This window comes from Myotis yumanensis, unplaced genomic scaffold (genome assembly GCF_028538775.1).
Source record: "Myotis yumanensis isolate MYYU_CA2020_CCGP unplaced genomic scaffold, mMyoYum1.0.hap1 SCAF_8, whole genome shotgun sequence".
Classification (NCBI taxonomy): Eukaryota; Metazoa; Chordata; class Mammalia; order Chiroptera; family Vespertilionidae; genus Myotis; species Myotis yumanensis.
The window spans coordinates 86,391,576-86,404,629 of NW_027223759.1; the positions used below are offsets into that span (position 1 = coordinate 86,391,576).

The window sequence follows — 13,054 nt, forward strand, 5'->3', positions numbered from 1 at the left end:
CTCAGGGGCACAATTAAACCAATCTCTACTCACAGGTAGCATTTTTGACAGAATCAAAATTTGGGAAATTGATCAGTTGTAAATTTTGCTACCTACAAATACTCTCCCAAAAAGAGTAACTTTCCTTACATATTTTAAAGATAAACACTCGTAACACTCTTCTACTTCTATATGCAGACATACATATTTTTGCATTGTGTAAAAAAAAGCCAACCACTTACACTTCAGAATTCTTGGGTGTAAGTACAAGAATACCAAATGGTTTAGTTCTCAGTAAAACTAAGACCTGGGTTCCTCTCTCGGCAAAGCAGACGAGGCTCCATAGTTTCTACTGTGTAACCTTGAAGCCGCCAATAGTTATGCCGGCCTCTGACTATACTTAATAACATGTGATCGTCTATTCTCTGAAACTAACCGTAAGTTATTAGTACCCACACAGGTCACTCAAACATGGTAATTCTTCACTTGAAATTACTTATTTCAGGGAAAAATATGAATAAACAAATTTTCTAAACATAGTAGCTAAAGAAAATTAGACAGTGTATTTATTTGCCATACAAGTTCAACATCTAGTCATAAACTTTCTCCTGAGCAGTATAATAGACTACATAAATGCTCCCTTTTCAAATTCCCAAAATTACTGAACACAACACACTGAAGGCTGTCCTGGAAGTAAACTTTTGTCCAATAGTTGAGCTTTTGGTTCATCACAAAAAACATTTTTCTAATTAGTCATAAATGTTAGAAAGACTACTCGATGTGTATAATAAATAACCTCCAAAGAATATATATTTTTCTCAATTACTATAATAATGAAGTTGCCAAAATTTAAATGTATTGTCTGAATTTTAAATTTAGATCATCCAAGCACAAATTCAAAATCATCTTTGTCTCCTAATAATAACAGTACCTATTTCTTCTTATCTCAGAAGCTAGATGGTAAAAATTAACAGATTTTTTAAAATAAATTTTTTAAAAGGCCCATAATGATTCCAAAATTTCAGATATGGAAACTTATGACAAGACACTTTGTAATATTTACTGCTGCCTTTTTCTCATAACTGTCTGTGGCTTTTCTAAACATCACTGCCCAGTCATGTTGCTGCAACAAACAGAGGAATGACACTGAGCTACAGGCCTCCCAGGGGCCCCTCTGCCTCTCCCCTCCTCACCCAGGCTCAAGGCTCTGCTGTCGGCTGCGCCGCACGGCCCTGGGAAAGCCCTGGGACACGGAGACCAAGGCTCGGGGGCTCCACTCGAGGAGCCCTCTCTGTCTGATTCTGAACTCGGTACAATTCAGGGCCCACATGTTCTCCCTCCCCCACTGGAATGAGGACCAGAAAGAAACTTCTTGTCAGTCAGCACAGGCATCAACAGGCAAATTTCTGAACTTGCTCTGACTAGTAAAAAGAAAACTGATTAAAAAGGAAAAAAAGCTCTAACCGGTTTGGCTCAGTGGATAGAGTGTCAGCCTGTGGACTGAAGGGTTCCAGGTTCAATTCCGGTCAAGGGCATGTACCTTGGTTGCGGGCACATCCCCCGTAGGGAGTATGAAGGAGGCAGCTGAATCGATGTTTCTAACTCTCTATCTCTCTCCCTTCCTCTCTTGTAAAAAACCAATAAAATATATATTTTTTTAAAAAGGAAAAAAAATCCCAGTGTTGGCTAAAATAACAGACTTATTTCAACTGTGTTATACAGGCATATCAATCAAGGTATTCTGGGGGAAAAATATAATTCCCCTCACAGTGTCTTTCACTTTCCATTTCATCAGCATTACTGTGTTCCACCCTCCACACTGTCCTTCCACCTCGGCTGAGAAACTATTAAAGATGGTTTCTATGGGAAAGGAAAATAAATAATTACTCCTATCAGCTAAAAACGGAAAATTACACCCAGAGTCAGGCTCCTATCACAAATGAGGCTCTCGTTATGACATAGGTGTTTTTCCATTTTTCATTTTTGGTAACTTTTCGTTTCACAAACTTCTCCAACCCCACAAATCACCAGTGGGGGGGCTTTTTGAAAATTCCTATTTACCTGCTGCTTCGAACTTTATCAGAATGTTCAGGGGAAGGACAGGACCTCTGTTCTTTTAGGTAATTTTTATGAGAAGTTTGAAGAACATTGATCTTGGGACTATGTTTATCTTAGGAAGTAGTATATGGATTAAAAGTACTGTGAACTGCCTGGCCCACATGGCTCAGTGGTTTGAGCATCATCCTATGAGCCAGGAGGTAACAAGTGTTCGATTCCCGGCCGGGGCACATGCCTGAGTTGCGGGCTCGATCCCATAAGGGCATAGAGGAGGCAGCAAATCAGTGACTCTCTCTCATCATAGAGGTTTCTATCTCTCCCTCCCTTCATAAACAAAGTACCGTGAACTACACATATCAACAAAAATCCAGTTTGCTCTGCAGGTTAGCCTTTTAGAGTCCTAAATAATATATGAAAGTAAACGAGCACCCCTAATTGTTAACCCATGATCCTGAGGGTTGGTGTGCCTAAGCCACTATCTTAAGCAGACGAGGTCATTCTAAATTCCAACTGTGTGAAACAGTATCATGCTTTCTCTCTAGAGACTTTGTAAAAGGATGATCTTGTCTAGCATGTGCTAGTCAAAGACCACACACACTCGGCGGCCATGTCTAACATCCAAGGCCAATGCGAAATCAGGGAGGCCTTCCAGAGAACAGCACAGAACCAAACCAAGTGGATCTGGACACTCTGGCCACCGTGCTATGTCCTTGTGTGGAGCAGAGGCCGCAGCACGCAGAGGCACTTACTACATGCCTGGGGAGTGAATGAATGAAAACATATGAATGACTGGGGTACGCTCAGTGATACAAATAAAAATGGCATGGTGTCACATCACTGGGGGATAGAAATGCATTTTTAACAATTTCTATAAATTACCTGGTAGAAAACCTTTATCCCTCTTTAACCTGAATAATTGACACAAATTCACTTTCGAAACAGGAAAGCAAATCCTGAAGGCCCACAAAAGCACAAAAGTAAAGAGAAGGACACAAAAGGAAACAAAAGGTGAGGAAATGCTTCAGGAGTCACAAGCTCTGAGACGGCAGCTGGGGCCAGCGACACACAATGTCACCAACTCCTCCCCAGTGTGCGCTCAGAGCTGAAACCACGAACAGCATACTCAAGTGCTCATTCACGAGAACCACCGAACAAGAAGAGAGAACTCAGGTAGAGGTGAGGCAGAAACCAGTGGACACAATGAGGAGGGCAGGGGGCAGCGTGCAGTCGCATGCAGGGACCTCCGTGAGACGGGGGCGGGAGGAGACATTCGTGAGCACAGGGCCGTGGAAGGGAGACACACCTCCGTCACAGACACAAACCGCTTACCCTCCGCTTTAGTGGCAGTACCATCTTTAAGCAAATTAAAAAACAAGGGGAGGGGTAACAGGGAACAGTTAGTAACATTTAAAAACTTAAAAAGCAGAATGTTATTAGCTACTAAAAAAGCAAAAGTACAATTTAAAATAAAAATAAAAAAGGAAACAAGTTCAACAGCGAAGCAGAGTCTGAAGCAAGTAAAGTGGCTTCTCTTGAAATCAGTTTAGTTAGAATCATGTGCTTTTTGCCTTTGGAAAGCACAAAAAAGGGCACCAGGGCAGGTCTCAGTGATAGTGATTGCTGATTTTCTTTCAGCCAAACTTACGTTCTTAAGAGTTCCTTTTTCAAGGAACAAGGTACCAGCAGAAGAGGCTGGGGGAGGACACGGGGTTAAAAACTAAACTACTAAAGAGTCAACTAAGGGCAGAGGCGAGGAAGCCCAGAGAAGCTAGCTCTAGCAGTGCCTACCCAGCTACTCGCCAGCAGCCAAGCTGCACATGGTACCTGAATCAAGGCCTACGGACTCCACATCGTCCCTCATGCGTCTGGACTCTAGAAGTTTGGAAAAGGACCATCAGCTGTAATGCTACACCTCTGCACAGGTGTAACCGTCAGCCTAAGAGTAACGGTAACAACTCCTCAGAAGGGTAGGTTGCATTTCAGGGTGGCTGTGTTTGCTGTCGTTTTGAACATAAGGAAAGTTAGAGAGGGTCAGGAAAAGGGGAGAGACTGAGAAGACTCCAGTCTCAGCACTGGAAGAGGGCACACTGGGCTGAAAAGTTATCAGTGCTTCCAAAGGTCAGTCCTGCATCATCAGCCAAAAGGCCAGGGTGCTTCTCCTAGCAGCGAGGGAAGTCTATGTTACAACATCCAATGTGAACAGAAAACAGAGGCTCCTGAGGACTGTAAATGGTTTTTACTCAAGTTTTCCAGCAATGAAACAAATGTGCTTGAAACACTGGTAAGCACTTCAAACACTGAACTGAACTGAACATAGTGACTTCACTTCACCGCAGGAGAGGGAGAGGGAGTTCTGACTTCTCTCTTGCTGTGGCTGCATGTCAACAGACTATCACAGAGACTCCTACGTAGGCCACACGGCAGGAAAGGAGCGCTCCGGGTGGGTTTCTTCCCAGCCTAAACGTATTATCCATCCATGTATCTATCCGCCCAGGTATAAGGCATTTCCGTAGAGAACACAAGACTGGTTTAAAAAACATTCCAGAGCGCATCTACCTTTCAAACTAACAATGTTCCTATCATAACTGCAGTTTCTTTCTCTTCTGTATGACTTCCTGTCACATATCTGAGCTGGGGGCTATGACTGCAGCTGATTTAAGGCCCAGGAAGACTCGGGCTCCACGGCTGCTCCAGGATACCAATGAGCGGCAGGCCCGGGATCTCCGCTTGGCGTTCTCTCACTGTGCTTCCATGTACACAACACTTTCAGGACATTAACTTTAGGACTGATTTTGGAATTAATATGTAAACCACATAATTCAGTGTCCATGTTTCAAAAAGTTTAAATTGTATTAATTTCCAAAGAATCCAAAATCAAACTGATCAGCTAAGCCCCCAGATTTTGGCTCTGGACGACTTCACTTGCACAAAAATAAAATTAAAGAAGCCGTCAGCCAATGGAGAGCAGGTGCTGTGTCCGCTGAGACACTTCCCCTCCGTCAGACACTCACTCTCTGGAGAATTATTATTTTTTTACTCTTTCAGGCTGTCATTAGAGTAAGTGCACGCTCCTCCCACAGTGACACAGGGGAGACAACGCTCTTCTGCACAGCATGGTAACGCTGGCTAACAAGTCCACCCCACGCCTCAAAGGACCCTCCCCCGACCCCTCCCCCAACCCCACCCCCACCCCACCCCCAGCCTTCCCCACTCCCAGTCCAATTACATTTTCAAATTAGAAAATATCTAAGTACAGTGACTCTCTTTGGTGAATTCCTCACTAGACCCTGCCTGCTCTGCTCCCACCAAAGTCAGGAGGGGAGGAAACCCAGCTTTGGCAATACGGAAGGGAGCGCATGGGCGCCACCCTGAGGAAGGGGAGCTGAAGGCAGGCCGTGCTCAGTGCCACACACCATGTGAGCACCAGTTACCTGCTCGTCACTAACAAGCAGGATGCGCCAAAGAAAGGGGACGCTCGACGGAAGGGAGCTGCTAACCTGCAATGGGCCAGTCACTCATCTCACACGTCAGCCCTGTGACAGTGGCAAGCTCCTCAGGGACTGCTCTTGGAATTAGCTAAGTGAGCCAGAGCAAAGGTAAGTGTCACTTCAAGGAGCAGACGGGGAAGGTGGCAGAGATCTGGTTACCTAAGGATGCGTATGAGCCCGGAGGCAAGGCCGCTGCGGAACTGAAGGGCGCGGAGCCTGAAGCTGAGGCTTTGGACTTGGCACTGGCCGCTGCATTCACATCGATGTCACTCCGGGATCGCTGGAGGGACCCAGTCGTTGACCCAGATTTGGTGCTGACGGTAGAAGCTGTGGTGGTAACGAAAGAAACATTAGCAAGAACCACATAGACTTGTACACATATATTGTTAAACTAATTTTGCTTTTCTTTACAGCAAATATCAAGTTTTAACAAAGGCTGGACACAGCACTGACCAACACTTTCTCCTGGTCCCTGAAGACAGTTCAGTCCATGCTGAGGAAAGAGAAGGGACTGCAACTATATGCACTATTGCATCTGTCTTCTTGCAATCACAGACTACAGAGATGGACCACATTTCTGCTTAGTATGAGAAGTGAAACAAAAAATTGTTCACATCTGGCCAGTCTCTTCACAATGTGGCAAAAGTGTGCTCTTACCTAGCGGCCCACCCCCTTGGAGAACCCCTGCCCACTCCCGCCCGCCCAAGGCCGCGGAGCTGCCGCTGCCCTAAGCACCCGTGGTCTTTGCTCCTGACCCAGTGACCAGAGTGGAGGAGCCGCACTGCGTGTGGCAGGATCCACATGCTGGGGGACATGTGTGAGGAAAGGTCAGAGCTTAATTTCTGCCTGAAGAAGCCGTCCTCACAGCTCATGGCCCTGGAGAAGGGGAGTTCTGCTGGGGAGTGCACACTGCAAACCAGCTGAGGCTGAGGCTGATGCTAAGGCTGGGATTGGGGCTGAGGCTGAGGCCAGGGCCGGGGCAGGGGCTGATGCAAGGGATAGGGGCTGGGGCTGGGGCTGGGACGGGGACAAGGGCTGGTGCAGGGGATAGGGGATGGGGCTGGGGCCGAGGCAGGGTCTGGGGCTTGGGCCAAGGCAGGGGCTGGGGCTGGGGCAGGGGCTGGTGCAGGGGATAGGGGCTGGGGCAGGGGCAGGGGCTGGGGCTGAGGCAGGGGCGGGTGCAGGGGATAGGGGATGGGGCTGGGGCCGAGGCAGGGTCTGGGACTGGGGCAGGGGCTGGTGCAGGGGATAGGGGCTGGGGCAGGGGCAGGGGCTGGGGCTGAGGCAGGGGCAGGGGCTGGGGCAGGGGCAGAGGCAGGGGCTGGGGCGGCTTCCATGCAGCCCTAACCAAGGTGAGTCACAGCCTCTGCAATGCCCAGCCCATCAGCTTACCTCTAGAGGCGCTACTTCCAGTGGAACTTCTTTTGGCAGAGAGCGGCCGACTGGAAATAAAGTAGACACCTGCTTATTTTCAAATATGCACTTGACCTGCATTAATACAAGTACAATCAATAACTGGAAATTATGATAATGAAGAATGATTTCGGAGTCTTCAGAATTTCTCAGGCAAGTTGGCCCACAATCTTACAAACTCCCCGTTTGAGAAAGCTTTACCATTCCAATGTGGACTATCTTGCAAACACACAGAGAGCAGTCCCACCTAGAGACAGACACTGAAACACAGAGTAAAGGTGACGTGACATTCAGCCTCAGGTTCAGAACGCCCTCCCTTTACAAGCCTGTCCTGCAGTTATAACTGCTGGCTCTCAGAAGACACTAACTCTACTACTGAACCATCACATCAGTGTAACTAAAATCGACTTATGGCGAGGACCAAGGCCACCTATTTCTTACCCTTCCCATGGTGTCTTACCTCGTACCAGAACCACCTGAAGGGGGACTTATAACAGGCTTGTACATGTAAAAACACAGCTAGAAGTTGTGTTTTTATGCAGCAGATTTTAAACATAAAATCTCACACGAATGAATCCTTACTTCAGACTCTCTTGAGAGCTAGAAGACGAGCGATCGGACTGCGGCAAAGACACGATGCTGTCCGAGTTCTTCAAGTGGGACTGCAGGGCCTTCTGGTAGGAGGACTCCAGCGTGTGGTACAAGTGCTCTGCTTCTCTGCTGAAGTGACTGTGGAACCCCCAGTAGCACCTCGGGAAAACACAGCTTCCCGTTACCTAACGTGAGGGCGCGGCAGGAGCTTCGCTGAGCTCTGCATCGTGCCCGACAGGACACGTCCCGGGACCAGCAGCCTGTTTCCCTGCTCCCGGAGCCCGGTGCGGAAGACACCACGAACAGAGGAGGCTGGCGTGTTGACACTGGGCAGGAACTTCTCTATTACAAAATGGAAATTAAAGAGGCTCCCTTGCAAGAACACTGGGGAGCCTTAAGGGAGAGGGAGCTGAAACATGGAGAACTATACCTAAAACCTGAGAGTCACAAATGGCAGTTTTGTTGTTTTGTTAATCCTCACTGGAGAATTTTTTTTTCCACTGATTTTTGGAGAGTGGACGGGAGAGAGAGAGAGGTAGAGAGACAGAGATAGAGATAGAGATAGAGAGAAAGAAAGAGAAGAAGAAAAAAAACATGGATGTGAGACACATTTTTGACTGGTTGCCTCGCGCAAGCACCCAGACTGGGGGGAGGGATCGAACCTGCGACTGAGGTACATGCCCTTGACCAGGAATTGAATCTGAAAATCTTTGATGCACAGGCTGGTGCTCTAACCATTTAGAGACACTGCCAGGACTAATGGTAGTTTTTATCAATGTAATTTGACACTCATTGATTTGAAGTATTTAAAAATTGCCCTAGATAATGTGTAAAAAAAAAAAAAGGAAAGATGTTCAGAACTACTTAAAATGATAACTAAAGAACTACAATGAATTGGGGAAGGGGAAGAATACAAGGATAAAAACAGCATAAGTAGGTCATTAACAAATACCTTCCTAATAGTTTTTACCAGCTATTAATTATTTCAGTTACTTTGGTAGGAACCACCCAAGATGAGCTTGTGATGAGCACTTCACTGTCATAGTTAGGTCCTCCAAAAAACTCAGAAACCAGAGAAATAGAATTTATCTGAGAGAACAAAGAGCAGGAAGTAATTGATCAGGACGTATTAATGCAGCTAAGCAAAATAACCATACTCCATGCTTGTAAGAAAGAATAGGGTTGTTGCTATTTTTTTAAATATATTTTTATTGATTTCAGAAAGGAAGGGAGAGGGAGAGAGAAACATCAATGATGAGAGAGCATCACTGATTGGCTGCCTGCTGCACGCCCCCACTGGGGATCGAGCCCGCAACCTGGGCATGTGCCCTTGCCTGGAATCGAACCCGGGACCCTTCAGTCTGCAGGTCAACCCTCTATCTACTGAGCCAAACCAGTTAGGGCAAGAATAGGTTTTAACCTGTGTCAAGAGGAGCTGATCAACCACAAAAGCACAGAAAAAACCGCCACAGGCAAAGCTGGCAGTGCTCATCTATGCGCTCCTGTGCCTGAGAAAGACTAGCACGAAACTTCTGGTGTTCACGGTCACAGTGTAAAATTACTCCCGGGGAGTACTGAACGTCTGGGGCCATAGCCTTGTGAACGGAGCAGAACTGCCTCAAACGTGATGGCAGCAGCAAGTCATCACTGGGCCAACGCTGAGCCTCCGCTCACCCCTCCCCTAACTGTGACGCACACCCCCAACCAGCACCTGAAGCTCACTGTGATTGACCGCGGGGAAAGAAGTCACTGTGGACTCTGGCCTGGCTTTAGCAGGGCTCACTGAAGGAGTCAGAGAATACCCGAGCCTATGAAAAGGTGGTGTACAAATACACACTTACTTTCTGGCTTCTATCCTGGCTTCAGAGTCGGCATCATGTATTCCCTTCTTTATCGTTTCGGCTAATACTGAAATGTGCCTAGACATTTAGAAAAGAAAGCAGCAACAATTAATACCGTATGTGCTGTGCAGGTGGAAACGAGTGTGAGACGTACTTCAGTCACAATGCAGCTTCCGCATCAGAGTGTCCTGGGGGCCCAGCGTCTGTCCCAGTGCCCCACCCCCACCCAAGCACCCTGATAACTGTACACTCTGGTGTGATTTTTTTTCTTAAGTTAAAGCTGATTTTTTTCAGGCCATACTTATTTAGCTCAATCTTTTATGAACCAAAACAACAAAATCCCATTTTTCCATAGTTAGAACTAGTTTCTATGGAAATTTGTAATAAGACAATTATAATCTTAATACTAAAGAAGCTATCTGCATCACATTTCTGTATTTAGAGAGAATGTTTTTTCAAGTTCCACTATGTATCATGAACAATTTTATAAAATTATGTAAGCATTTTATAGATAGGTATTCTCTTTAGTTATGTTCTACTCTAGGTGAGAAGAAATCATTAAACTGTCTCATTGACATTTAACAAAGTTTTTAAAAAAGGGAAATGCTGGAATGAATAGTTTCACAGAACAAAGAGCAGTTACCAATTTTACCAGCCCATTCACAGTTTTTCCCTCACTCCTTCATTCATTCAGTATTTAGTGACAAACACAGAGCTGGAAGGTGAATAAATACATGAGGCTACATCTGAGTTCTTTGTGCTTTTCTATTCTCTTCACTTGTCCCCACATTAAATCCTCATTCCACTTTCCTCTAAATTCCAAAGCTGCCACCAAATAAAGAGGATATACTAGTAGTACTATGAGATTAAAAACCAAGAAAGTATTGAAAAAAAACGTGAGACTATCTTCTAGATGCAAAGTATGTCCAGGTGAAAATGTGCCCCAGGGACCTCAGCTTCGTTTCATCTCTGACCACTGCAGCATGGATGGGCCTCCCAGGAGCACTCAACTTATTAAAGTGCCGCTCTAATAAGTTTAATATGCTATGAAAATCTTCACAAATTATATGATATATCATTAAAAATGAGTGGCACAAAAATCAGCATTTATTTCTCCAAATTTAACTCAGAAATAACAAAAAATGACTCAAAATTCTGAGGCAGGCTTCTATTCTTCAGAAATTGTCATAATCCCAGTTTTCGTTATGATGATGTGAAACTTACCAAACACCAATCTGAATAAAGAGAAAATTGCTGACTTTCTGATCTACCCAGGCTGCTCAGAACACCTTAGCCAGGAGGCCAGCTGCAGGACCAGTCAGCGAAGGGGCAGCCCGGCTGTGTGGCTGTCACAGTGCACATCTGCCCACACCTCTAGACACACTAATCCTCCAGTCAGTGAAGTTCACTCCAGGCTACTATGTGCCTCAGAGCAGTAGAAATAACAGATGTAGTCATGAGAACAAATGCTTAGATTCCTTCATTGCTGATAGAAAGTGGACCACTCACTGAGTAATTAAATCTCAAGATTCAATTCAGAGGAAAAAAACAGCAAATTGGATGCTCACCGTTCCAGTGAATGTGTTTGCCATTCTTGTAAAAGTAAATCTAAAAATTCAAAACAGCGTCTGAAAATTGTAAAGAAAAAATATGTAACTTAGTGATTTGTATGTTAGTGAAAATAAAAGCTTTTTTCTTAAATGACCCAACACTACTTTTTATAATTGATAAGTGACTTCTAATTTTTATGATTTAAAAAATGGAACATAAAGATGGGATCAGAATTAACAAAGTCAAAGAAAATTTTAAAAATGAAGCATCTATGGTGGTCAAGAGAAAAACCAGAGCTAGCTATAGGGACAGGATGCAAACATTCCCCCCAGCAACATCACCCACAGGGTGCATCGTTCTCAAGTGTTTTATTCTACCTCAAACAATACGTGGATACAGACGCAAACATGCACAGAAGAGCAACGTATATTACAGAATCAGGCAACTGGTCTTTGCATTAATTTCACAAAATGCCTTGCACACAAAAAAGTAAAAAACACCCTGAAAAACAAAAAGTGTTTGACAAATTTTCCTGTTAAGAAGGAAAGTGCTTAAAATCCTTTTTTCCTAGCTCCTCAGCCATTTTCCTCTCCTCAATCTTTCAATAGCCTTTCTCTTTCAGCCTTTTCACTTCTGTGATATTTCTTAGTCTGATTTGTGCACTGAAACATTCCTGTCTCCTCTCCTTTGGATGACATCACCACTTTGGGTGAAGGCCAGGGCAGCCATCTCTGTGGGAAGAAATCTTAATGGTTTTAGGAACCCATTCAAGGAAACAGGTCAGAAGGTGATCTTTCTCGAATGACCCGACTTTCCTTCCCATGATCTTCCTAATTCAAAACCTCATAATCCATACAATTAACCACTCAGTAAATCTTTAACAAGCCCTTACCTTCTGCTAGATGCTAGAGATACGATGGTAACTAAGACACAATCCAGGGAGCTGGACAGACAAAAAAGGGTTACCGTGTGCCTAGAGCACCAGGGGATCTAAAGCACACAGGAGAGATATTCACCCCAATCCTAGGGGTGGTAACATGGGGAGTTTGGGGGTTTGCAAAGCAAACTTTCTCCAAGGAAACACACTGGATTTCTCTCTTAATGCAAACAGCCATCTTTAGTACTAATTCTTGTCTTAAGTATTAATTAAAAATACACCTGTAATTAGGTTTTGTTTTCAACTTTTTAGACTTACAGCAAACACAGAAGTCTATCCATGTTGGCATTATTTAACCACATCACCAATTAAACACATCAGGTTAGAACTTGTCTCTTCTTCACCTACTCATCATTCAAGCAGGCAGCTCAAGTTTCCACTTTCTATGAAGCTTCTTGAGCATGTTATCTGCTGGTTTTGATCACTGTTCTCCCTGAATGCTGTAACTCACTCTTATACTGCTTTGTGTTACTGGTTTTAATATCTCTAACTAATGATAAACTTCTGAAGGCAGGGAAGTGGTACAATGCATTTCTTAGCAATTCTAGAGAGTGAAGGTAGGTACAGGTTACACTGCCCCCCTCGGGCCCTCTATACCTTTCTACAGGCAGAGCGACAGCCAGGTGGTCCCCATTCCTTCCAGCACTAAGACACATGATTCTGACGGTACTCGCTCTGACTGAATACAGAACAGCAATCTGGGAGTGGCTCAGAAATCGATGGGGGGGGAGGGGGGGGGGAGCATTCCTACTGTCAAAGGCTTGTAGTTTGCTACTCACATTTTGCAGCAGAGGCCAGAACTGCTAACTGCCACGGAATGAGTTGTGCTAACCCAATATGCATACACGGAGGCCCTAATCCCCAGTACATGGTATTTGGAGATGGAGCCTTCGGGAGGTAATGCAGTGAGGCTCTCGGGATGGATTGGTACCCTTCTAAGAAGAAACACCAGGTAGCTTGCTCTCTTTCCCTCTGTCTTGTGAAGACACAGAGAGAAGGCTGCCATCTGCAAGCTACCCTCCTTGGAACCAACCATCAGGCACCCTGCCCGCAGCCCGCCGGCTCCAGAACTGAGTACATCTCTGCGGTCAGTCACCCAGTGCATGGTCTTTTAGGGCAGCCCACGCCGGCTACTGCACCAAACACCCTGCAATGTCCACCACAAAGATGGGTGTCAGCTCACTGCAGCAACTCTG

The 13,054-nt window shown here is 45.3% G+C and overlaps 1 protein-coding gene across 2 annotated transcripts in view; it reads right to left on the reverse strand.

The window, feature by feature from the left end:
* Positions 1-13,054, reverse strand: part of CLASP1 (cytoplasmic linker associated protein 1) — a 270,250-nt gene that overhangs the window by 119,097 nt on the left and 138,099 nt on the right. For both annotated transcript variants that reach the window (XM_070423157.1, XM_070423156.1), the window contains exons 15-20: positions 10,939-10,998; positions 9,371-9,448; positions 7,521-7,688; positions 6,918-6,967; positions 5,685-5,852; positions 3,862-3,909 (exon numbers count right to left, since the gene is read on the reverse strand). In XM_070423157.1, coding sequence (XP_070279258.1) covers positions 3,862-3,909; positions 5,685-5,852; positions 6,918-6,967; positions 7,521-7,688; positions 9,371-9,448; positions 10,939-10,998 — 572 coding nt within the window. The remainder of the gene's footprint in view (positions 1-3,861; positions 3,910-5,684; positions 5,853-6,917; positions 6,968-7,520; positions 7,689-9,370; positions 9,449-10,938; positions 10,999-13,054) is intronic.